The sequence below is a fragment of the Lissotriton helveticus genome, chromosome 7 (assembly GCF_964261635.1).
Source record: "Lissotriton helveticus chromosome 7, aLisHel1.1, whole genome shotgun sequence".
NCBI classification, from domain to species: Eukaryota; Metazoa; Chordata; class Amphibia; order Caudata; family Salamandridae; genus Lissotriton; species Lissotriton helveticus.
This window is the reverse complement of record NC_136068.1, coordinates 351,594,241-351,618,339: the sequence shown is the minus strand read 5'-3', so window position 1 is coordinate 351,618,339 and position 24,099 is coordinate 351,594,241. Positions and strand designations below refer to the sequence as shown.

The following is a 24,099-nucleotide window of genomic DNA, read 5'->3' as shown; positions in this document are numbered from 1 at the left end:
CACTGTAGGGGTGAGGTGTTACAGAGATTGGATCTAAAGCTGTGGGCCATGGGAGATGTTAAGTTCCTTGTTATTCAAGGAGATGTTCCTTGAAGAAGTACACCTGCATCTCCTTTTAGCACTGCTGGAGGGCCTTTGAAAGCAAGATGTGAAGGGGTGCTCTCTGATATTTTAAGTGTATGGATTAAGTATCCTCGTATCTGCTTTTCCTTTTCGCATTTCTTATTTTCAAAGCCTGTGCAATGCAACAGCTGTTACCTTTGGGACTACAGAGGCTGTTGCACTGTTCTTTACGCTATTGTATATGGTATAGGGACATCACGGGCACGACCTCAAGACTGAACTACTTATTAAACCTGGCAGGAAAAGATTGGGAAAGCACGGGTTCATCTATGGAATGATGATCAATTCATAGAAAATACTAATCTTCTTTGATCTTCACATTCCTGGAATTCCTCATTTCCGCAATCTCAACTCAACTTTAAGTAACATCTAAAAATGTCCGTTCTGCAGCAGGAATTTGTCACTCATATTCTCCATTATACAAACAATTGTGGACTCCGCTTTTATCCTGTAAACACTAAACATTTGCAAACAATACCAAGGCCAGTCAACTCGCAGTTCCCACAAACGGTCACAGTACTCTTTCCCCACTCATCCCCCATTGCCCAACTGCAGTCATACTATGGTGTTTCCAGACATCCCACTGAGGTTATGAACTACAGTCTCTCTCACTAGTTTAATCTCAACTGTCAAACTAACCAATCTGTGGCCACAATCGTCCACTTTTAACCCCTTGCATGCGGCCGCGATTCTGCGCCTGTGCGGCAAAATCGCAAGTGGGCGGGTTAATGACGGCCCTCAGTCGTCATCACCACACGAGCACCGCAGTGCATGACGGCTGGGGGCCGTCATCAGCATGCAAGGGGTTAATGGGACTCAATCTTCAAGCCCCCCACGTTATCATCACATTCTGGTGTCAAACAGTAACTCCTGGAGACACTTGGTTAAGAAGCATTGGGTCATTCTGCCTCTCACTCCCTATTTCAGCAGGGATCAGCAACGCTTCAGTGTCTGTACTTGAACAAACTGAATCTTTAATTACAATAAAACATGTAATGCAATCAAGTTATCCTGAAATACCTTATATTATTCGAACACTGCAGCATTTCAAGTTCTCGGATAGAAAATTCAACATTTGTTTACTTCGCTGACTGCAACTGTAGGATCTTAATAATGGTGGTGGAAGACACGAATTATAAATTCTATGCAGACATTTTACCACGATTCTTGGGTCATGTAGAAAAAACAATGTTGGTACAATTAAGTTATGTCAGCTTATGAGCATGGCATGCTGAGGATACTGTAAAAAAATAAAATTAAGTTGAACTGGCGAATCAGGTGACAGACTGGCGTTGAAAAGGTGATGAGCTTTTGCTTCCAATGTTATTCTAGTTTTAAAAAAGTGATCTTCAGTAACACTTGTATAAAATGGTCCTGGATCGTCCTCTGGGATTCAGAAGTGTCTTTTTTCCATTGTAGTAAAACGTGCCTTTTCAGCAATCATTTGCTTCCTTTTCACCTGCCTCTTGCCATTCCAAGCCCAGCACAGGTTCCGATTTAAATACGATTCCATCTGTTCATTAGGAACTTATTTGGCAAAGTTGCGCGTCAGCTGTGTCAATCGAAGTGTACAGCAGTGTAGAAGATTACCCAAACCACCTAGAAGGAAGTACAATTATTAGCTTGTCTATTAGTATTTCAATAATCAACCACGTAGCAAGTTAGTCTACTGTTCTCACTCAGGAGTGTCACAACAACAGGTCTCAACCTGTGTCTCTGCACATCAATGACACCGCAGCAATCACAAAGATCACCAGTTTCAGTAACCCATGCGTCACCAATACTTCTCAAAGATGCAGGGACAAAACATAGAAGCCACATATTTATTTATGCACAGGAACATTTAAATGTAGTGGACAAAGCCACGGCTGATGGGCCTGGTTGTGTTACAGTGACCTACAGATGACATGCCAAGTCGGACTGCGGAAAGGAAGACAAACATTGGGAGGAAACTGAAATTTAAAGATAAGTGACTTGTGTGGGAGTTAGGGAGAAAGAGAAGTTACATGGAGGATAACTGGACTGTCAATTGACAGGGAACAAGGCACAGGAGGAACTGTGGAGGGGGAGTGGCTGTGTTAAAGACATAGGGAAATGTGATGAGGAGTTGCATGGACAATCAAGTGCCGCTATTATGTGACTGCAATAGAAACTACACAGAACCTGCCTGACGAAACATATGCTTAGGGCATTCTGCTGCACCACTGCATCTAACCTGTATAGCAACCAAAATAATTTCTGTAACCACGGACCATTGTCTTTACTCCCTCATTAGCACAGACTATTGTGTGTTCTGTGCAAAATGTTTCATCGATATCAGCCATACTGGTAGATATACCTGCACCATTTCTACATCATTTTTAGCTTTAGCTGCATCAAACAATACTGATATTGATTCAGGAGGAAACGTTGCATACTTGTAATCTTAGTTCTCCATCATGAATGTATTATTTTTATTTAGTTCTCAGAGAACACTGTAGAGAACATTTTCGCAATTTAAAATTATTTGAAGAAAAATAAGCCTATAGGAGGCAACATGTTCTGTCTTTATGGTACAACAGCTCAAGTTAGAATGACAATTTCCAATATAAAATACATTCAGCTGGAAATACCACTTAGAATTGTCGCCCAATAATGCAAAAACCCTAAGCAGAAAATGATGCATATAGGCAATTGTACATTTTTATAGCAACATTCGCATCCTCTAGTCCAATGAAAAGACAGCAGCTACATGAGATTATTTTGAGGGGAAAGTTTGAGTAAGAGTCCAATAGATTTACGGTTTCAAACTAGGCCCCTTTTTTCAAGACAAGTGTAGCGTGATTATGAATTCAAAGAAGATACCCATGATGGCGAAGTAGGGTTATCCTTTGACTATCATGAGCTCATCTTTGATATCACAAACATTCCAAGACAGTAGCAAGTTCAGCTCAGCTCAAGTATAACGTTTTGGGAAACAAGTCAATGAGTTAAGGTTTGGTTATGGCGTGGATCAATCTCAAAGTGACCAGTCTACACATTTCTAAAAACTATTGGTTGCTGCCCTAGATCTTCTGGAATGAGGTTTGGCTTAATCCAATGGTACCATCAGCTTTTGAATATCTTTAGTCCTATAGATTACTGAACATCAATTTTCCCATCAAACATATAAAGCAATTTCTTGACTGTGGAGTTCAGATTTGAGAAAATAAAAAACAATTGATTGAAATAATATTAAATATGGTTCACATTCTGCTTAGACCCCATGCACCATTCTAGCTGCTGAAACAGCCACTGAGAATGCTAACTTCCATGAACGGGTAAGGGTCTAACTACTGCATTCACATTTTTTTTACTTGGGATCAAAAGAGAAACAGGTGGGGAGGTGGGGTGGTCACATGAATTGGGAAAAGACTAGGTTTAAGTCCCATTGGAGGTAGTGGTCAATAATGGGAGGAATGGGAAGGTTACAACTTTAAAGACCCTTCGCAAAATCATTCATCAGTCGGGCAATTAAAACAAGACGTCCAAGAAGAAATGCAATAAGGCTGAATGGCAGCCAAATATATTTTTAAAGAGGAAAAGTCAGGTTTAGATTCATATAGCGATAATGCAGTGTTGTCAATTCAAGAAATTGAAATCAATTGGTTTATCCAGACATCAAATACAAATATTCCTCTGCTCGAAAGGTCCGCTTGTGTAATGATGGTCAGATTGCTTGTGGATGTCCAAGAAGTCGGGCAGAAGACGTAGATGAACATACTAGAGGCATTCATTAGATGGTGGCTAAGCCAGCAATGGAGGACTGTAGTTTAGGACCTTGCTTGACATTCTCAGTACGAGTTTCGCCAAGTAGGCTAGCTTACTGCATGGCTTTTGCAGCATGAGAAAGTCTGGACACCACCACATCTGCATTCAGAGTCTGGACCAGAGAGGATCATCCTTGACATGTGCTAGTTCAGCATAATCAGCACTTTCAGAGAAGAGGCATTAGAGAAAAATCAATGAAATTAAAGACCAGTCTATAAAAAGGATATTAAAGTGGAAACTAACCTCTGAAACTGGAATCTGCTCTCAGCAACTTGCTTTTTGAGGTAGTAAAAACGGTAGAGTTAAACGGATTGTAAACCTGCGACTACTGAAAGAACTGCGGCCCGACACAACTGCTTTTCACTATGAGAAGTCAAGATAAGGCAGACTCCTATTTAAATGGCAGAAGTCTGCACTAGTAGTGCTGGTTGTAGACCTACCAACAATGAAACTTCCTATGCTTTCGGATTATTGAAATATTCAAAGTATGCACCCTGTAGTTTTAAGGCAAACATTTAATCCTTGAGTAGTAGTTGGTGGTAGACTTGGCGGAATGCAGGCATCGTAAATTCTCATTCTTTTGCATTGTATCGTATAACATGCGAGGGCAAGAAAGGTGGTTTCAAATGGAGCTCAGATTTAGAATGGTGCATGGAAACTGAACGCTTCATATATTCAAAGAGAAAGTGTGGCCAAATAAGTTTCAGAAAATATGGGACCTGTGGAGAGATCACCGAGGCCTTCCTTAGGCTTAGCTGTATGATGCAGCTCATATGGTCTGCATTTCACTCGACTTGACTGCCTGGGGGGTGGGAGACGATGGGACTCATGTCATACTGGATATAGGATTAGGTCTCATCAGCTATGATGTATCAACACATGTGTTCGTCAGCCTGCACACAGGGCAAGCACTACACCAACCATCCTAGTCTTCTGATTTCAGGGATAAACATGAGGATAAAATAGATGCTCTCCACTCCTATATACACATGTGGATACTGTGATTAGAGTTCATAAAGGATGGTGCACCTTTGCTGTGACAACTTTGTCAAATATCTTTCTTGGCAATACCCAAACCCAGTATTACGAATGCTTGAATATCCACACTCCTGCTTCATGGATCTATACTCTTGAAGAATAAGAAGGATGGCAAACTCCTGTTTGGGGACTTATCTTTCCCTTTGTTCCTCTACAGGAACACCATCAGCATCACAACCAACGCCGAGGACACAATCCCCGCCGCCGAACACCTACACTTCCAGATCCACACCAACCCCAAGACCACACTCAGAGGAACCCTCATATACAGGCCCCCGGGCCCGCGCACACAATTCAGCGAAACCCTTGCCGACTACATCAGCCCTCACGCCCTAGCTTTACCCGAATACATCCTCCTAGGGGACCTGAACTTCCACCTGGAGAACAACAACAACACCATCACCCTGCTCGACAACCTCGCCAGCCTCGGACTCAAGCAACTGGTGAACACCCCGACCCACCACGCCGGCCACACGCTCGACCCCATCTTCTCCGCAAGCAACCACATCTCCTTCTGCCACACCACCGGACTGCACTGGACAGACTACAGCTGCATCCACTTCACTTTCAAGATGACTACATCCCACCACCACACGCAACAGATCCCCCGCCGATGCTGGAGCAAAGTCACCACATACCAGCTAACCACATCGCTGAGCCAGAACCCACCAGTTGACACCCCTGACACCAACAACGCAGCCCAGAACCTTGCACAATGGATCACCAACTGCGCCGATGACCTCACTCCTCTCAGGAACCCCCCAGGCAAGACCAGCAACAGGAAAACCGCGTGGTTCACCAACGCCCTCAAAGCCTTAAAGAAATCCTGCCGAACCCTCGACAAAACCTGGCGCCACGAACGGACAACAGAAAACATGACAGCCCTCGAGAACTCCACTCGCGAACACCACCAGCTGATCCGCACCACCAAAATGACATCGTTCAAAGACCGTCTGGACAACAACACCCACAACAAGGAACTCTTCAACGTCGTAAAAACTCTCCAACCCCTGGGCCTGCAACAACGACATCACATTGTCGCAAGACCTCTGCAACTCCCTCGCCACGTTCTTCTACTGCAAGATCGCAGACATACACGACCGCTTCAGCACCCAAACCCCGCCTCCAGCCACCGAACCAACAATCAGACCCGCCACCCTCAGCGTCTGGACCCCCGTCCGCACTGAAGACACCACCCACGTCCTGAACACCATCCACTCCGGCTCTCCCTCTGACCCATGCCCTCACCAAATCTTCAACAAAGCAGACACCATCATCGCACCCCACCTCCGGAACATCATAAACAGCTCCTTCCCGTCAGCCACCTTCCAAGAGAGCTGGAAACACGCAGATATCAACGCCCAACTGAAGAAACCCTCAGTCGACCCTAAAGACCTCAAGAACTTTCGCCCCATCTCTCTCCTTCCCTTCCCGGCTAAAGTCATCAAGAAGACCGCCAAACAACTGACTGCATTCCACGAAGCAAACAACTTGCTCGACCCATCCCAGCCCGGATTCCGAGCCAACCATAGCACCGAGACCGCCCTCATCGCAGCCACAGACTACATCAGGACCCTGATGGACAACGGGGATACAACCGCTCTCATCCTCCTAGACCTCTCGGCTTCCTTCGATACCGTCTGCCACCGCATCCTAATAACCCGCCTCAACAACACTGGGATCCAAGGAAAAGCTCTGGACTGGATCACCTCGTTCCTCTCCGACAGAACCCAGAGAGTCCGACTCCCTCCCTTCCGCTCCATGGCCACCAAGATCATCTGCGGCGTACCCAAGGCTCCTCGCTCAGCCCAACCCTCTTCAATATCTACATGAGCCCCCTCGCCGCCATCGCTCGCAATCACAACCTCAACCTCATCTCCTACGCCGACGACACCCAGCTGATACTCTCCCTCACCAAAGACCCAGACACAGCCAAAACCAACCTCCAGGAAGGAATGAAAGGCATCGCGGAATGGATGAAGCTCAGCCGTCTGAAACTCAACTCAGACAAAACGAAGGTCCTCATCCTCGGACAATCCCCATCCGCCTGGGACGACTCCTGGTGGCCCACGGCGCTGGGCACCGCACCGACATCCACAGACCATGCTCGCAACCTAGGATTCATCCTGGACTCCTCCCTCACGATGACCAAACAAGCCAACGCCATCTCATCGTCATGCTTCAACACCTTGCGCATGCTCCTAAAGATCTTCCGGTGGATCCCCACTGAAACCAGAAGGACAGTCACCCAGGCCCTCGTCACCAGCCGACTGGACTACAGGAACGCCCTGTACGCAGGAACCACAGCCAAACTACAGAAACAACTCCAGCGCATACAGAACACCTCCGTACGACTCATCCTCGACATCCCTCGCCGCAGCCACATAACACCCCACCTGAGAAACCTGCACTGGCTCCCCGTCAGCAAGAGGAGCACGTTCAGGCTCCTCACCCACGCACACAAAGCTCTCCACAACATGGGCCTCGAATACCTCAACAACCGCATCTCCTTCTACACCCCCACCCGTCAGCTCTGCTCCGCCAGCCTCGCCCTCACCATCGTCCCACGGATCCGCAGAACCTCAACCGGAGGAAGATCGTTCTCCTACCTGGCCGCCAAGACATGGAACTCCCTTCCCGCACACCTTCGACTGACCCAGAACCACCTCACCTTCAGGAAGCACCTCAAGACCTGGCTATTCGAGCAGTAACAGCACCCCCCTCCCTTCAGCGCCTTGAGACCCTCACGGGTGAGTAGCGTGCTCTATAAATGCATTGTTTGATTGGTTTCTTGGAACTCTCTCCGCCAAATTTTTGCAGGACTAAATGATACAGCTCTTGCAAGGTAGCAATTTAAATAATGATAATGTTACCCATTTTAAGTACCCAGTCTACGCGAGGCACTGAATGTGTTGATGCTGAAGCAGAACAAGTTTTTCAAGCGATATTTGCACCTGGAAATGCTCGTATTAAGACCTTCCAAGGAAATTATGCTGAGAGCACTGTTGATTACATCCTATTATCACCTGAGCTTCTCCCACTTTTATAGATTTTGCTGGGTCTAGTAATTGCGCAAAGGACCCCAAACCACTCTCATATTAATCATACTAGCCTAAAAAGTAACAATAGTACCGATTTTTCCAAGAGAAAATGATTGAAGATAAAATGGGATAAGGTTTACCCTACTGCTTTTACCCAAAGTATTGCGAAAGATACTATAGGTTCAATTTGTATTTGTTTAAATGACGATAGGGCCAGCTAAGATACAATAGGATTTTAATAACATTTGTAGGTCTATCTCAGACAGCCTAACCTCTAGTAAACCCTCCTGTGAGCCACCACCATGTCAGTAGTTTAATGCAGCTTACTCAGCTGACCATAAACAGCTGTTGGCCGCCTTGAAAAGCTGTTCTCGTGTAGCATCTGCTGTTAGGGAGGCAAGAAGGCTATATGAGTGGACTCCAGAGGAAAGAAAAACAGATTAGGAATAAGGTCTGAGAAGATCTCATAACGGCAGGAAAGTCCAGGAACAAAAATTTGGGAAGTTGCTAATCTGCCTTTTTTTTTTGCTGAGCTGTTACACCTATAAATAAAACTTTATTTTAGTGGATGCATGGGTCATCAACTTCACAATAACATTCTCACTGGATATTCTGCCCTCTAGAATACATCCCAAATCTTCGGCACTCCCACAATTTCCCCAGACCTATCAAAGTCCATTAAGTGACCCTGGCCATCAAAAAAATGCAGCTCTGAGAAGGCTCCTGGCCAGCCGATAGGTTTTAAACTGATAAATCTGTAGGCCCCTTTACTAAGAAATGCTTTTAGATCTGCAGTGTTAGGCCCTATCCCCGATTCTTGGAGGGCGGCTACTGGTGTTGCTATTTTTAAAAAGGGGGACCGATTACAGTAGACATGCCACAGGCCAATTTCTTCATTTTAGACTCTAGCACCTAAGAGCCTGGCTAGAGTATTATCTCGGCTGGAAGATTGGGCTGCGGAAAAAAACGTTCTGACAGAAGCCCAATACAGAATAAGACCTGTTATTGGCACTGTCAAACAATGCTTAAAACCTCTACCTCATAGCAGGGAAATATGTAATGACCATATGAGGTTTGTTACTTCTGGCCTTCACTGATCTATAACGTGCCTTTGACAGACAAGTTACTTACCTTTGGTAACGCCTTATCTAGTGATCTAGCCGCAGATTCCTTACCTGTGAACTTCCTAGGCGTCGACTGGATCCAGAAGATATTTTTAAGCAGTACCCCGCGCAGATAGGTGGAGTCTGTCAACTCCACGTGACGGCGTTGGCGTCCAATCAGTCATTGTGCAGTCAGCATAATCTATATAGGCGCCACCTCGGAGCGCTGATATCGGTACTTTCACGACTTTCCAAGCCAGATGCACAGAGTCATGAAGTTGACTGGCAATGGTGTGTTTTGACAACTAGGGCCCTAAAGCAGAAAGCTCAGACATGAAGAACTGATCCGCAGTGCAGGGAGGATGGATGGGTTGGCAAGGAATCTGCGGCTACATCATGTCTCTACCAGATAAGGAGTTACCGAAGGTAAGCAACTTGTCCATTTGACAGAGACATTTTGCTGCAGATTCCTTACCTGTGAACAGATACCCAAGCACTACCATCCCCGGAGGGAGGACTGCTGAAAAGTTTAAACCAGAAAGTCTTGTAGGACGGAATGGCGAAGAGGCCTTCTGGATTGTCCAGGCAGTAATGCTTGGCAAACGTGTGCAGGGATGCCCACGTAGCCGCCTAGCAGACGTCGAGGAACGGGACACCACACTGAAGAGCAGTGGTGGTTGCCTTAGCTCTGGTAGAATGAGCTCCTAGGCCTTCAGGAGGATGTTTCTTTGTCAAAGCATAACAGATCTTAACCCATCGGGAGATGGTCCTCCTCTACACAATAGTCCCTTCTTTGCTCCATCATACCCCGCAAAGAGTTGGATGTCCACCTGGAACTCTTTAGTGCGGTTAAGGTAGAACGATAATGTTCTTTTTGGGTCCAGATTGTGGGGCCGTTCTTTGACCTTCGAAGGATGTGGAGCAGCATGGGTTTTCAAGGTGACAGACTGCCCTAGGTGGAAAGGTGTCACCAACTTAGACAAAAAAGAAGCCCTAGTGCGGAGCACTACCTTGTCTGGGAAGACGGTCAGATAAGGAGGCTGAGAAGCCTATGCCTGCAACTCGCTCACCCTACTGGCAGAAGTTATTACCACTAAAAAGAGAGTCTTGATGGTGAGCAGCTCGAGGGGGCAATTGTGCAGTGACTCAAAGGTGCACACATTCGATACGTGAGGACCAAGTTAGGGTCCCACTGGGGCATGACAAAAGTTATGGGGGAAACAAATGTGCAAACCCCTTCAGAAATCTTTTTACAATAGGAGACTTGAATAGTGACTGTTGATCTGGCAACCGTAGAAAGGGCTAAAAGGTAACCCTTTAGAGTCCCCAGAGCAGAGTCCTGCTGGGCATGAGTTAGGATGAAAAGGAGGATGTCAGAAAGGGAGGCAGAAAGAGGGTTAATAGATCGTTATGTACCATATTTACAAAATGTGTGCCATTGGCAGGCGTATACCGATTTAGTAGAGGGACGCCTGGCTGCCAGTATAACTTTGCATACTTCAGGAGGAAGGTCAAATGCTATCAACTGTCCGCTCAATCTCCACGCAAGGAGGGGGTGGAGGACCATCCTCTGCTGCGACAGAAGATCCTCCCGAAGCAGCAATCTGATCAGAGGATTGGTGCTCATCTGCAGAAGCTTGAGATACCACACTCTCTATGCTCTGTCCGAAGCCACAAGAATGACTTGAGCTCGTCACTCATGATCTTTTTGAGCACTCTGAACAAGAGTGGTCTGGGCAGAAAGGCATACAGGGGGCCGAGACGAAAAGCGTTGCAAAGCAAGAGCCGCCTTAGAAACTCCAACGCGCAAAACTGCAGACATTGCACGTTCTCTTCGGAAGCAAACCGATCGAACAAAGGCTTTCTCCACTACTAAAATAGTCCTTGAGCCACCTCGGATGAAGACGCCATTCATGAACTGGTAGGCAATGATGGCTGAGTTTGTACGCCCCGGCGTTCAGGAAACCGGCCAGGTGTTGAACCACCAGGGATATGCCCTGTTCTAGCCAGGTCCAGAGATGCAGGGCCTCCCGACAGAGGGCCCAGAACCCCACCACGCCTTGTTTGTTGCAGTACCACATAGCGGTGGATTTGTCTGTGAACCGCTGAACCAGCCTTCCCTTGAGAGATGGAAAGAATGCTTTCAGTGCCAATCGGATCGCACAAAGCTGCAACAGGTTGATGTGGAGGCTGGCTTTCACTGGAGACCAGAGTCTTCTGATAGTCGCTTCATCCCAGGAGTGAGCATCAGTCACTACTGTGAGATCTGGGTGGGAGGAGCGGGGGGGGGGGTGGTCGGGAGAGGGGCCTGCCTCAGACCTGTTTGTCAGACACCACTGCAGATCTCAGCGCAGTTCCCTCTGAAATCTGGACCCGGTAGGTGAGAAAACCCCTGATGCTGCGCCCACTGGAATGACGGGTACCCCTGCAGAGTCCACATGTGCCATCTGGCATGATTCACTAGCAGGATGCAACAGCCTCAGAGTCAGTCTCATCAAAATCCAGTATAGAGGCTGAAACATCAGTATCATAGCCAAAAAATCCTGGACTTGCCGATCGGAAGGATAGGCCCAAAACTGCAGTGTCCAGAACCGCTCTGATGAATGGGAGTGTCTTGGAAGGAGTCAGGTGTGACTTCAGCACTTTGATCGTGAACCCCAGTGAATGCAGACGGGTTCCCTGTAGTCTGGGGTGGGAGACAGCCGACTGGGGCAAGCCCGCCTTCAACAGGCAGTCGTCGATCTAGGGGAAGACTGGAACCTGTGATCTCCGCAGATAAGCTGAGACCACTGCCATCACCTTGGTGAACACTAGTGAGGCTGAAGGGGAGCACGGTAAACTGAAAGTGCTCGTGGCCCACAGTAAAACGCAGGTTGCGGCGATGGGCAGGCAGGGCGGAAATATAGAAACAAGCGTCCTGCCAGTCCACGCTACCATCCAGTCTCCCAGGTCCAGAGCAAAAGTGAGCATCTTGAGCTTCTCTTTTTTGAGGAAGTAGTGGAGGGTTCTGACGTAGAGGATAGGACGAAGGCCTCAGTCTTTTTTGGGTACCAGGAAGTAGCGGGAATACCAACTACAGCCTACTTCTGGCACTGGAATCCGCTCTATGGCCTCCTTGGCCAAGACTTGGGAATTCCTCTCAAAGCAAAGCAGGATGATGCTCCATCAGCCGATCATATGTAGGAGGAATTGAGGGAGGGGCAGTTTTGAAGAGGCGGAAGTAGCCCCTTTGGACTAGCTGTAGAACCCACCTGTCTGAGGTGATGGTACATCCTGCCACCAACTGAATGCCCATGATCTGGGAGGATCAGACTAGGACGATTTGGAGGAGGAAGGGAAAGGGCTTGTGGCCTGACCTCCGGCCGCCTGACACCCACGGCTGCGCAAAGGTTGCTGAACTTGGGCAGTCCTCTGGCCAGGATACGCCTGGTGAGGCTAAAAGCCACTTCCGTAGCCACGAAAGGGACAATAGGCAGGCATAGGACAAGATGAAAAAGAGGCCCAAGGACTTGGCCGTAGGCCGCGAGTCCTTGAAACACTCTAGCACTGCGTCCAGCCAATCAACGAAGAGCTGAGAGCCATTAAAGGGCAGGTCCAAAAGGTTGGTTTGGACATCCCCAGAGAAGCCAGAAGTTCTTTGCAAGGTGTGGCGCCTCACGACCACTGTTGTGGAAATTGCTCTGCCCAGCAAGTCTTTTCTGTCAAGGCCACAGCTTATGGTAAACTTCACTGCATCTCAGGACTCCTCCGGGGCTTGTGGCAGCACATGCGCAACCGTCTCCCATAACAAATGGGAGTAACGGCCCAAGAGTCATGCAGTGTTTACTGAATGCAATACTCGGCTGTGGAAGAAAATATTTTCGTGCCAAAGCTATCCAGCCTTTTACATTCCTTATCCGGGGGTGCGGAAGGGAACACACCACGGGAAGTAGAGGCTTGAACCACCTTGGGGTTCAGGTGAGATGTGAGGTAAGCTGGGTCGCCTGGTGCAGGGCAATGGCAGTGGGCGATAATTCGATTCACAGAAGCCCTTGTGCTAGGCTTGGACCAGGTGCCCCAGAGTACATCAGTTAAGGCCTCATTAAATGGCAGGAATGGTTCTGAGGACCTCTCAAGACATTGGTCTTGACCGCCATAGTAGGAAGCTGCAGGTCCAAGACCTCCGCAGTCCTATGTCCCACAATAGCAAAAGAAACTCACTCCCCTGTAGCGAGGATAGGGGGAGAAAGCATGCCAGCCTCTACAGAGGTATCCAAGCCACTAGCGTCACCCAATTCCTCATACCAGTCTATTTCTTCAGAATAAGGCAGGATTTCTAAGGAATCTTGCATCCCCTCCCAATCTTCCTCAAATCCTAGCCCCTCCAAATAAGGCTGAGGATGCGACAGAGTCTGCATGCACTTCTGGCGCCAGCCTCAGTGGATGCCCAGCTGGCTCCGGGTCATCGGGGATAAGAATGAGGCCGACCCGGCCAGTGGATGCTGGTGCCATTGGAAGACTCGGCATTGGACACGGCGCCGGAAAAGTTGTGTAGGAGAAATGACTGGTGTCGGTCCGGATCCGGGAACAGGTCCATGAGAAGCTACGGACACCGGAGTGGACAGCACAGAACCGGATGTAGCTCCTTTTGCTGAGCCTTTGGGTCACGAAGATGCATCAGAAGGGTCAGGCCGCCAAAATATGGCGCACATGGCGTCAAAATTGCTTCAATTGGGAGGAGGGTCGCTCATGGTCCTGGAAAGGGGGGGGGGGCGGAGCCTACCCAGGCACGCACTCCGCAGAACAAGCCCTCGAACATAGAGACTTCGTTGCTTAGGGTGAAGGATGGGGTGAATTCAAAGCATGCATCTCTGTGAGGGTATACAGAGACGGGCTATGGGGCTACATCAAAGTGGGGGTCCTCCAAAGAGCTGAGAATTGTTTTATGCGTAGGTTATGGTCAATTCCTGCTTCACTAGTATGCCATGAGGAACTTGGATGTAATAACTGCAGGATTTGATCAGGCTTGCACCACTGCTATTGTGGATCTAATGTTGGGGAACCCGAGAAGCTGCTCTGGTCAGAACTTGAATTACCGATTGTCTGTCACTTGACAGGGTAGACCAGATGCCCTGGCTCTACTATTTGAGGGAAACTTTCGAGATTATAGGCCTCTCAGAACTACACAAAAATCAGTCTTAAAACAAGCATGATCATAAAAACAACGCTATTTGGACCATTATATGAACTTGCGTCTAGATAAGGCCCAGGCCAAGTAATCGATAGTTAAATATTCAAGATGGTCAACAACAAGGAGCCCTACTTAGAATGGATTATAAACCCTACTCAGCGTTCTCATCTTACTTTTTTTTTTAGGTTATGCACTATTCACTCTAAATTTGCTTTCGGTTTGTCACGGGTCTGGCAACATGACCTACCTTTATATTGGAGTGCAAATGTTCCTACGCAAAGCACTGTTCACTTTATACTGTTTTGCACCTTCTATTCAGCTCAGAGGCTTTTTTTGGCCCCCATTCGGCAAAAACAAAACAGAGACTATAAGGATGGACTTGTGCTTTTGCAGTGTCTATGGTCATCAGAAATTTGTTATGAGTGCCTTTATTAGGACACGATAGGAATTTTAACCTGCGATATATGCACTACAAACTGCATGAGAGCAAAAACTTAACTGAAGACGAACAGAAGTTAGGCACATCAGTTGTAAGTCACCTTCAAACCACTGAGCTGCATATTTGCAGCATTTTCTCGGTTGCTTTTATTCTTTGAGGCTGAATTAAAAGTGGCCCTTTTTGCCAAATGGGTTTTATAGTGTCAAGCTTTATACAACTAACGTAATCTAATTTTTCCTTTTTTTTTTAAAGTATAAAAAAAAACAGGGAAGGGGAGGAGTAGAAATTGCTGCATCTTAAAGCCTTGAGATCTGGATTTTGTCCCATGGACAAATGTCCGTTAGGATGCAAAGTCATGCTTACCTCGTGTTAAAATTAAACAAATATATATACACCTTAAAACAAACTGTGTTCCAGTTTCTTCTTCACAAATGCTCAAGAATATCATAGATTGTTTCATGATGACGAACCCTTGCCTCTTCTGAATGAGTGTTACTAAGATCATCATTTGGGGAAGAGAATCTCCCACGAGAAGTACTAAGTGGTTTATAGTTCAGCTACCCAATACTAAGACGACAATGGGATCGAGAAAACAAATGAGTGAGTCGAGAGGAAGGCAGACAAAAGTAAAAAATAAAACAGTGCCAACGAGCCAAACACAAGGCGGAGCATTACTAGAGGATGAGATTAATTAGAGCATTCTAGAGATCACATTTGTTCTTCACAGTGGCTGTAATCTCATAACAACCCAGATATACCACGTCAGCGAGTAACATTTACCACAGTGTTGCAAACAAAGGAATCAAAATTAATTACCAAGAAAAGTGCAAATGATGTCATAAAGCCTTCTTTTGTCAACTCCCACGTCCCTCCATACTCTTCCTCATCTATTTGCTGAAAACTACTGAAATAGAGGTACAGGACTCCAGCATTGATTACACAGAATCTAAAGAGAAATATAGAGAGGTAATGGTTAGTGTTTGTGCATGCATTCAATTAAAAGAATGACACTGCACTTACTGCATGCAGGAAGAAAACATACAAAGACTGCTCGAGGGACAACACCTGGTACTAGCCTAACAGGAGCGCCTCAACTTTCATTAACAAAGCAAGCGTATCATCTGCAGTTCGTTGCTTCGAATATTCAGCACAATTAATTTTATTTATTTTGAGAGTTTTATATAGCACTGGCTAGACCAGGAGGTATGAGAGCGCTTTACATAAGGTTCCACAGAAATTACAAAATTACATCAGTTACACATTACATCAGCTACTAGAATTCTTTTTTTTTTTTCAAGAGAGTAGAAGATGAAATAAATTGAGCTTAGAAGGGTAAGGGGGTATAGATAAATATATGAGACACAATAAAGAGCGAGAAGGAGACACAATAGAGCGGATAGGGGGGAGAGGAGGAGTGAGAAGGGAGAGGAGGAGTGAGAAGGGAGAGGAGGAGTGAGAAGGGAGAGGAGGAGTGAGAAGGGAGAGGAGAGGTATACAGTAGGAGAGACGAAGGGAAAATCTGCCCAATGACCGACTGGGTAGGTGACGGCCGAGGAGGGAATCCACAGCCAGTCTCCCCTTTAGCTCTCAAGGTAGCTCCATCGGGCATCAGTCAGATAGCTAGGTCTCCAGGTTACATCAGTTACAGGTTACATTGGCTGCTTGAAACATTTAAATAGCATATAAGACGAGATTAATGGCGCGAGGAAAGGTAAAGGGGTAAGGGTAAAAGGGAAACGAGGAGCAAGATACAACGGGGAGACGAAGGAAAAAGTCTGCCCAATGTCCGGCTGGGTAGGTGATGGCTGGGTGGGAAGTCCATAGCCCATCTCCTCTGTAGCTATCAAGTTAGCTCCACCGGGCATAGGTCAAAGTGCTAGGTCTCTGCTGTCGGTGTCAGACCATAAATTGCAGGTTACATAGTTATGTTATGTTAAAAGCTCTTATAGAGCTCACTTACACCCAACGGTTTCATGGCGCTAGAGGCAATATGGAGACAAACAGAAAAGAGTGCTGGCAACAGGAGAAAAAAAAAAAGAGAAAACGAGAGAAAAGGAAAGAATACTTAGTCGTAAGCCTTACGGAACAGATAGGTTTTCAGGAGAGATCTGAAATGAGCGTAAGAAGTAGTGAGTCTAAGCTCTAGGGGAAGCACGTTCCAAAGAGAAGGAGCCAGGAATGAAAATCTAAGGCCTCCATACTTCTTACGCTTGAAAGTGGGAATTGTAAGCAGGGCAAGATGGGAGGACCGAAGGTTGCGCAGTGGGGAGTAATGATGAAGAAGAGAGGAAATGAAGGCAGGGCCAAGGCCGGCCAGGGCTTTGAACATGGTACAGCCTAGTTTGAACTCACAGCGCTTGGCTACTGGGAGCCAGTGAAGAGTTTTAAGCATGGGACGGACATGGTGGTGCCTGGGCTGATGGAAGATCAGTCTTGCAGCCTGGTTCTGTACCAGCTGCAAGCGGTTCAACTGGTAGGCGGGGATGCCGACATAAAGGGAATTGGCGTAATCTAACCTAGAGATTACAAGAGCCAGTAATGCCAAGGTGAGAGCTTCCGTCGTCAGGAAGCGAGATATCTTCTGGACCTTACGTAAATGAAAAAACTGGACGAGACCACAGCATTGATCTGGGACTTCATCGATAGATCTTTACAAATAATGACTCCAAGGCTTTTTGCAGAGTCAACAGGGAGGGGTGGAAGGCCCAGACAAGGGGGCCAAAAGTTGGAATTCCAAGGGTTGGAAGCACCCCCGATAAGGACCAACTCGGTCTTGTCAGTGTTGAGCTTCAAATGGTTTCCCCCCATCCAGTTGCTAATAAAGCACAAAATAGATTGAAAATTATGGATGGATTGGGCCGAGGAGTCAATATCAAAGACCAACTGGATATCATCTGCATAATTAAATGCAGTTACATTACAGCCTCGTAAAGAGCAGATAAGAGGGATACGGTACAAATTAAAAAGAAGAGGGGAAAGAGAAGAGCCCTGAGGGACACCGCATGTCAGCCTGACTATCGGCAGAAAAATGGGAGAGACGGACAGCCTGGTAACGATCACTTAAAAAAAGAGCGAACCCACTCAAGGGCCGGCCTCTGGACGCCGGCCTCACTGACACGGCCGACCAGGATGTCATGGTCGACCGTGTCAAATGCGGCCGATAAGTCCAGGAGCACCAGGATCTGGTTGGTCTTAAGGGCCGTCCCCCTTCGCAGCTCCTCCATCACTGAAAGTATGACCGATTCAGTAGAATGGGCAGGTCTAAAACCCGCCTGCTGAGGGTCAAGAAATTGGGTCTGTTCAATGAAGGAGCTCAAAAAATTGGTGACATGGGCTTCCATTACTTTGCTGAGGTAGGGGAGCAGGGAAATGGGACGGAAATTGCTCATAATAGACGGATCAGCGTTGGGTTTCTTTAAAATGGGCACAACTTCCGCGATCTTAAAGGAGCTGGGAACCAAGCCCATTCTAAGTGAGTCATTAAGAAAGAAGTGTCAGAGGGGGCATAGGACAAGCAGTGAAGTCCTCTTGCAAGACATAAGGGGGCAACAATCAGTAGGAGAGCCAGAGGCCACCTTTTTTAGCAGGGCCGATAATTCCTCCTCGGAGATCGGAGGTACTTGATTAACTAAGTGGGGGTTGGAGGTATCAGGGGTAGTGAGCAAGATGGGTGAAGCCGAGGGAGTTCGGCTGGCAATACTATTTTTAATTTTTGCTATTTAGTCAACAAAAAAGAAATTAAGGGAATCACAAAGGGCCTGAGAAGGGAGAGGTTTTATAGTCACCCTATCCGGATGCGACAATTCTTCCACGATAGAGAAGATGTCTTTAGCTTTGGAGAAATATGAGGTTTTTGCCTGTAGAATACCAAGCTTATACTCTTTAAGCAGAGTCACAAATATCAACTTCTTATCTGGGGCATAGCCTCGCCGCCAGCAACGCTCGGCCTGTCTGAGCTTGAGTTTCATAATTTTAAGTTCCTCGGAGAACCATCTTTGCGCGTCATGGGGGCGCTTTAATTTGACGCGTTTAAGAGGGGCTACAGTGTAGCTAGCTGATTCGAGCCAATGCCTTAGGCCCGATGCCTGGACATCTAGAGAGTCGCACTCAGCAGCTGGGGACACCCTAAGAAGGGTGACAAATTCGCCAAGATCGGCTCTATTCCAGTTCCTGGCTAAGAGGTTTCCCTCAAGAGTTCGACTGGCGTGAGAGGTAATAGCAAAGGAGAATGAAATTATAAAATGGTCAGACCAGGGACAAGGAAGAATAAGGGGTGTAGAAATATCCAGGTTAGAGGTCCATATCTGGTCTAAAATAGGCTCTTGATGTGGGTGGCTGAGCGAATGTGTTGCGAGCAGTTCATACCGACTAACAAGTCGGTAAAGGTAGATGAACAAGCGCTCTCTGACATCAGAGGGCCAGTAATTAAAGTCCCCTATAATCAGGATTTTCGAATTATTTATTACCAGCTGGGAAATCAGGTCACCAAACAGAGAGGGAAAACTGGGCATAGGCTGAGGGGGTCGATACTTAAGGACGCAGATAAGAAGCCACCGGGGAATCGAGTCTTAAAATAAGGCAATCAACCATGGGGAAGGGGGCCACATCTATCGAGGAGAATCTAAAGGAATATTTGATAATGGCTGCAACCCCACCACCTGACTTGCCTGGGGGTCTATTGGCTTGAAGAATGTAGTAGCCTGGTGGGACTGCCGTGAGAATGTCAGGGGATGACTCCTCGTTAAGCCAAGTTTCAGTAACCAGCAATATGTCTGGTTTCTCCGCATCTAAGAGCTGAAAAATCTCCAGCTGGTGTTTCACCAGTGAGCGAGTATTCAGATAGCTCACCGTGAAGTTGGAGCTAGTAGTTCTTACAGCAGGAGAAAGCGACGCGGGCCGAGGAGCTAGCAAGGAGGGAGGCGGTGTCATAGTGAGGGGGGAGTCAAATTCCGTAAAAGCTTTCCGGGGCATAAAAGTCCCAATGAGTCCAATTTGGGAGATATGGTGGGACAAAGAGGCCAGTGATCATGCAGACGTATTAACACTGAGGCAGGGTAAGAGATAAAATTGGCAGGGTTTCCTGCCCCCTCCCCCGGCCGGCCGCGGACGGGCGCAGATGGGCTTACCTTAGGCGCACCTTCGGCGCGCCCGCTGCGCGCGGCCGCTGTGCCTCCGATTGGCCATTGCAATTTATATCCTAGCCCCACCCCCAGCTAGACCGCCGCGAGCGGCCCCACCGGGATCCGGGTACCTCACCCAAGATGGCGCCTGCCCTCCACTACAATCGGAACATCAGACGCGGTGGACCGGGGCAAGGAGGCACACCCTGGGGCGGTAGCGGGTATTAAATCACACGCAATGTATTCCCGGACTAAGTCAGGCAAGTAAAGTGCAAGGGGTGTAAAAGTTTTTTTTAAAGTACAAACGCTAATGAATTCAATTAAAAAGGGCAGCAGAGGATCCTGTGGTAGAACGGGTGACAGAAGAGCTCCGCGCCTCACACAAGCTCACAGTCTGTCCCCAAAATGCACAAGCGGGCCCTAACGAGTGCTGCCACCACCCTTCAAACGTTACAAAAGGTGACACAGTTATTAGAGCCTGGCAACATAGTGACAAGTAAGATCGAGACAAACAAAAAGGACATATACGTAAGGGAACAAGCGGGCAAGGGAAGATATTCGGAAAGGAGGGCGTAAGAGCAGGGGAAGTAGAGAGAATGGGAGAGGGTGAAAAAACATAGCATGGAAAGAGGGGGGGTTGACTGGGATACAAACCGGTAGACGAGTCAGAGCTGCGTCCAAAGTCCAGTAAACTGCGATCCCAGGGGAAGTGGTATCATTTACCCATCTCTGTTGCAAGAGGCTCCCTAAATGCAGTGGACTCTCTCAGAGGGGTCACTGAGACTCCAAGGCCTACAAACTGGATCCTTCCCCAAAAAGGGGAGAGGGAGTGCTTTGGCAAGGGGTGCCATACCATACCTCAACGGTGAGTGGCTCCCTAGGCATTGTGGACTCTCTCGGCGGGTTCGCGGAGACTCCAGAGTATAAATATTGGATCTTTTCCCAACAAGGGGAGAAGGTGTGCTTAGTTAAAGGTTACGAAAAGGACAGGGGGGCTAGGCGGTGTAGCGGGCAAGGGGAAAGATTCAGTTGAGAGGGGATAGGAGCAAAGGAAGTAGACAATGAGAGAAAGAGTGCTAAATGGGAACAGATATATAGACAGGAGACAAGGAAAAAGAATAGTTACAGAAATATGATGGGGGGGGGGGGGTGGGCGAGACAGGGAGAGGGGGAGACAGGGAGAGAAACTGTGCCCAAAGTCCAGCTGGGTAGGTGACGGTCAGGGGATGAACCAAGGCCGATCTCCTCGACAGCTGAACAGAGCAGCTCCACCGGGCGTCGGACATGGTGCTCGGACTCCACTGTCAGTGTGGAGATAATGAGTACTCGGATATTGTCAGATTTAGAGGGGGGGGAGAAACCATGGTCTGAATGAATTCCAGATGCCATCTTGAGGTCAGAAACAGTCCAGGAGGGACCTCCGCTGTTGGGCCATAGAAGCGCGCATATCTTGCTTAAGTTCCTGACACAGTTCGGTTTTAAAATCCCGGAGGGGAGCGACTAGGTCTTTCCTGGTGAGGGCCATATTCCTCATCGCGGGATCTGTCTTGTGGGTCGGGGGGCTCTTATCTGTGGCAGCGAAATAGCGGGAGACTTTTGTCGCCTTCTTTGGTGGCATACAGGCAGAGCAATGGACGGCGCCAAGGTAGGCAGCAGGGTTCCCCCCTGAGCGACGTCCCCAACAAGTACTCACTTCCCTCTGGGATCTCCAGACGTGGGTTTAGGCGGTATTGCTCGTGGTTAGCCCCAGGGGGCCATCTTAGGGTCAGGTGCCAAGCGATGGAAGCAGAGCAGGACTGACAGACTTCCCTTCTTAGATGGAGCAGCAACAGAAGAAGAGCAAGAAGAACGAAGGGCGGGAGGAGCCTTGTCTGCCTCTCTCCACTCTCCCACCACCACCACCACCACCGGAGCAAAGTCGGGGACATAATTATTCACTGTGTGGGCTCCATGTTAGGGTCAGGCAGGCCTCACTGCATGGCCCAGCACCCGGCCTGCTGCACGCTGCATGCAAGGGGAGAACCGGGGGACCAACTGGAGAAGTAATCCTCCCCGCTGCCGCTCACCACCTCCACGCAGTGGGCTTCTCAGGCACCCCCTTCGCCAGGACGTCACGGTACAACACTCACACCCAGTCAACAGATCAGGGTTTAATCCATCACCGTTCTTTAGCCCACTCTGCCACCCCAGTTCAGACATGGCTATATGCAAATCAGTCTTACCCTGTGCCTCATGGGAACAGTCCAGTACGAACTGCCAAGCCATGCCTTCCCTGGACCGGAAACAAGCTTCCTAGGACCGGTTTCTGGCATTACAGCCGTCTTCAGCCAGGCTTGCTTGAATCCAGTGGCAAAGTGACCAAGGGACTCACGTCTGAGCATACCCTGCCAACTTATGGCGAACAAAGCGGTACAAAAGGGGGTGGTGATGGACGGAGCATCTGAACCAATCAAACACTCACACCCAGTCAACAGATCAGGCTTTAATCAACCAGGACGTCAGGCGTGTCCCCAGTGCCTCGCTTCTCCGCTCGGCATTCTCGTTGGGCGACGGTCGGCCTCTCGGTCGGCGGTGCTCAGTACCGGGTTCCGCGGAGATCGCCAGGCCCCCTGTGTGCTACTGGGTCCGAGGCGAGTGCAGGATCAGCGGGGCCACCTCCAAAAACACCGGGCAGTCATGGGCGCCCAGCCGTGCACGGCATGTTCAAAGCCGACTTAGAGGGAGGTTTCATTATAGAGGAAAACATCAAAACGTTATTGTCTTTAGTTGACTACACTGACAAGATAATGGCTACACCATAGTTATTTGATTAGGCACTAACAGGAACACAGCACATTGACCTCTTATATCTGCCGCCACTGTTTTTGCTCGAAGTTTTATGCATTACAGCCAACTAACAATCTGATCCTATAGTATATGAAACACACACACACACATACTATAACTATATATATATATATATATATATATATATATATATATATATACACACATACATATACATATACATATACACACACACAATTCTTTTTTTTCACTGAAAAAGGTTACAGGGACGTTATAGATGGCTCAGATTGCACTCGTACAAAACTATTGAAATTCAGCAGTTAGTTACCTGAGCGAACTATAACTTACGCCCCCGCAATGCACTGCTTATGACCTCATATTATATCACTCATGACATGGTCAATGTCATCATCCACAGAACTACTCCAACACCTTCACTCGCACACCAACACAACCACTCACACACCCATACAAAGTACTCGCACAACCACTTACTCATCCATAGTCACACACACCCACAAACTGACCCATAAATCTACTCATACAACTAGTCACTCACCCATAAAGCCATTCACACAGTCTCACTCTCCAATACAGCCACACACACACCTAAACACCTACTCACCCATACAGCTACTCACACACCCACTCACGCACGGATACATACAGTCACACAGCCACTCGCATAGTATTTGTTAGAAGAAGTGCCACTTGTTATTAGTTCTCCCTAGTATACTAATTTAACTTTTGTAGTAGCTTAGTATACATGTTTAACAATCAAACTCTTAGCAAATACTTACAAGCACTGGATGATATCATCAGTGATGTCACTGACTATATCATGAGTGATGTAATATGTAAGATGTGAGGTCATAAGTAGTGCACTGGTAACTATAACTGCTGCATGTCACTGGCTTTGTACGAGCAAAATCTAAGCCGAACTAGAACGTCCCTGTAACCATTGTTTTCTTCAGAGAATTTCTAAGTTAAAAAAAATAAATTTGTATTTCCTAACTGTACGCTGTAACCTTTGAGAGTGGGTGTGTGAGTGCCTGGTTGGGTCTGTGGGTGGGTGGGTGAGTGCCTAGGTGGTTCTGTGAGTGGGTCTAAGAGTGCCTGTCCGGGTCTGTGAGTGGGTGTGTGTGTGTGTGTGTGCCTAGGTGTTTCTCTGAGTGGATGTATGAGTGCCTTTCCGGGACTGTGAATGCCTCTGTGGGTCGCTGAGTGGGTGCGAGTGCCTGCCTGGGTCTCTCAGTGGAGCTATATTTAGATCTGTGCGTGGGTGTGTGAGTGGTGCAATGGATTTTGGGCATTTGCATACTGAAGATAGTTAAAATGGAGAACCATGAACTCTGCTCTCACCAGGAGATGACAAGAAAGAAACCACTAGTCACATTCACTACAGATCAGATTGTGCTCCAATAAACAATGCATTCATCTACATGAAGGATTTTATACCATTTTTCAATGTGGAATTTGAGAGGAACAC

The 24,099-nt window shown here is 47.6% G+C and overlaps 1 protein-coding gene across 1 annotated transcript in view; it reads right to left on the bottom strand.

Annotated features, from left to right (window-relative positions):
- Positions 1-1,071: 1,071 nt before the first annotated feature.
- RAB5IF (RAB5 interacting factor) overlaps positions 1,072-24,099 on the bottom strand; it is a 63,350-nt gene continuing 40,322 nt past the window's right edge. The window contains exons 3-4 of the mRNA XM_078652163.1: positions 15,520-15,649; positions 1,072-1,722 (exon numbers count right to left, since the gene is read on the bottom strand). Coding sequence (XP_078508289.1) covers positions 1,681-1,722; positions 15,520-15,649 — 172 coding nt within the window. The 3' untranslated portion in view covers positions 1,072-1,680. The remainder of the gene's footprint in view (positions 1,723-15,519; positions 15,650-24,099) is intronic.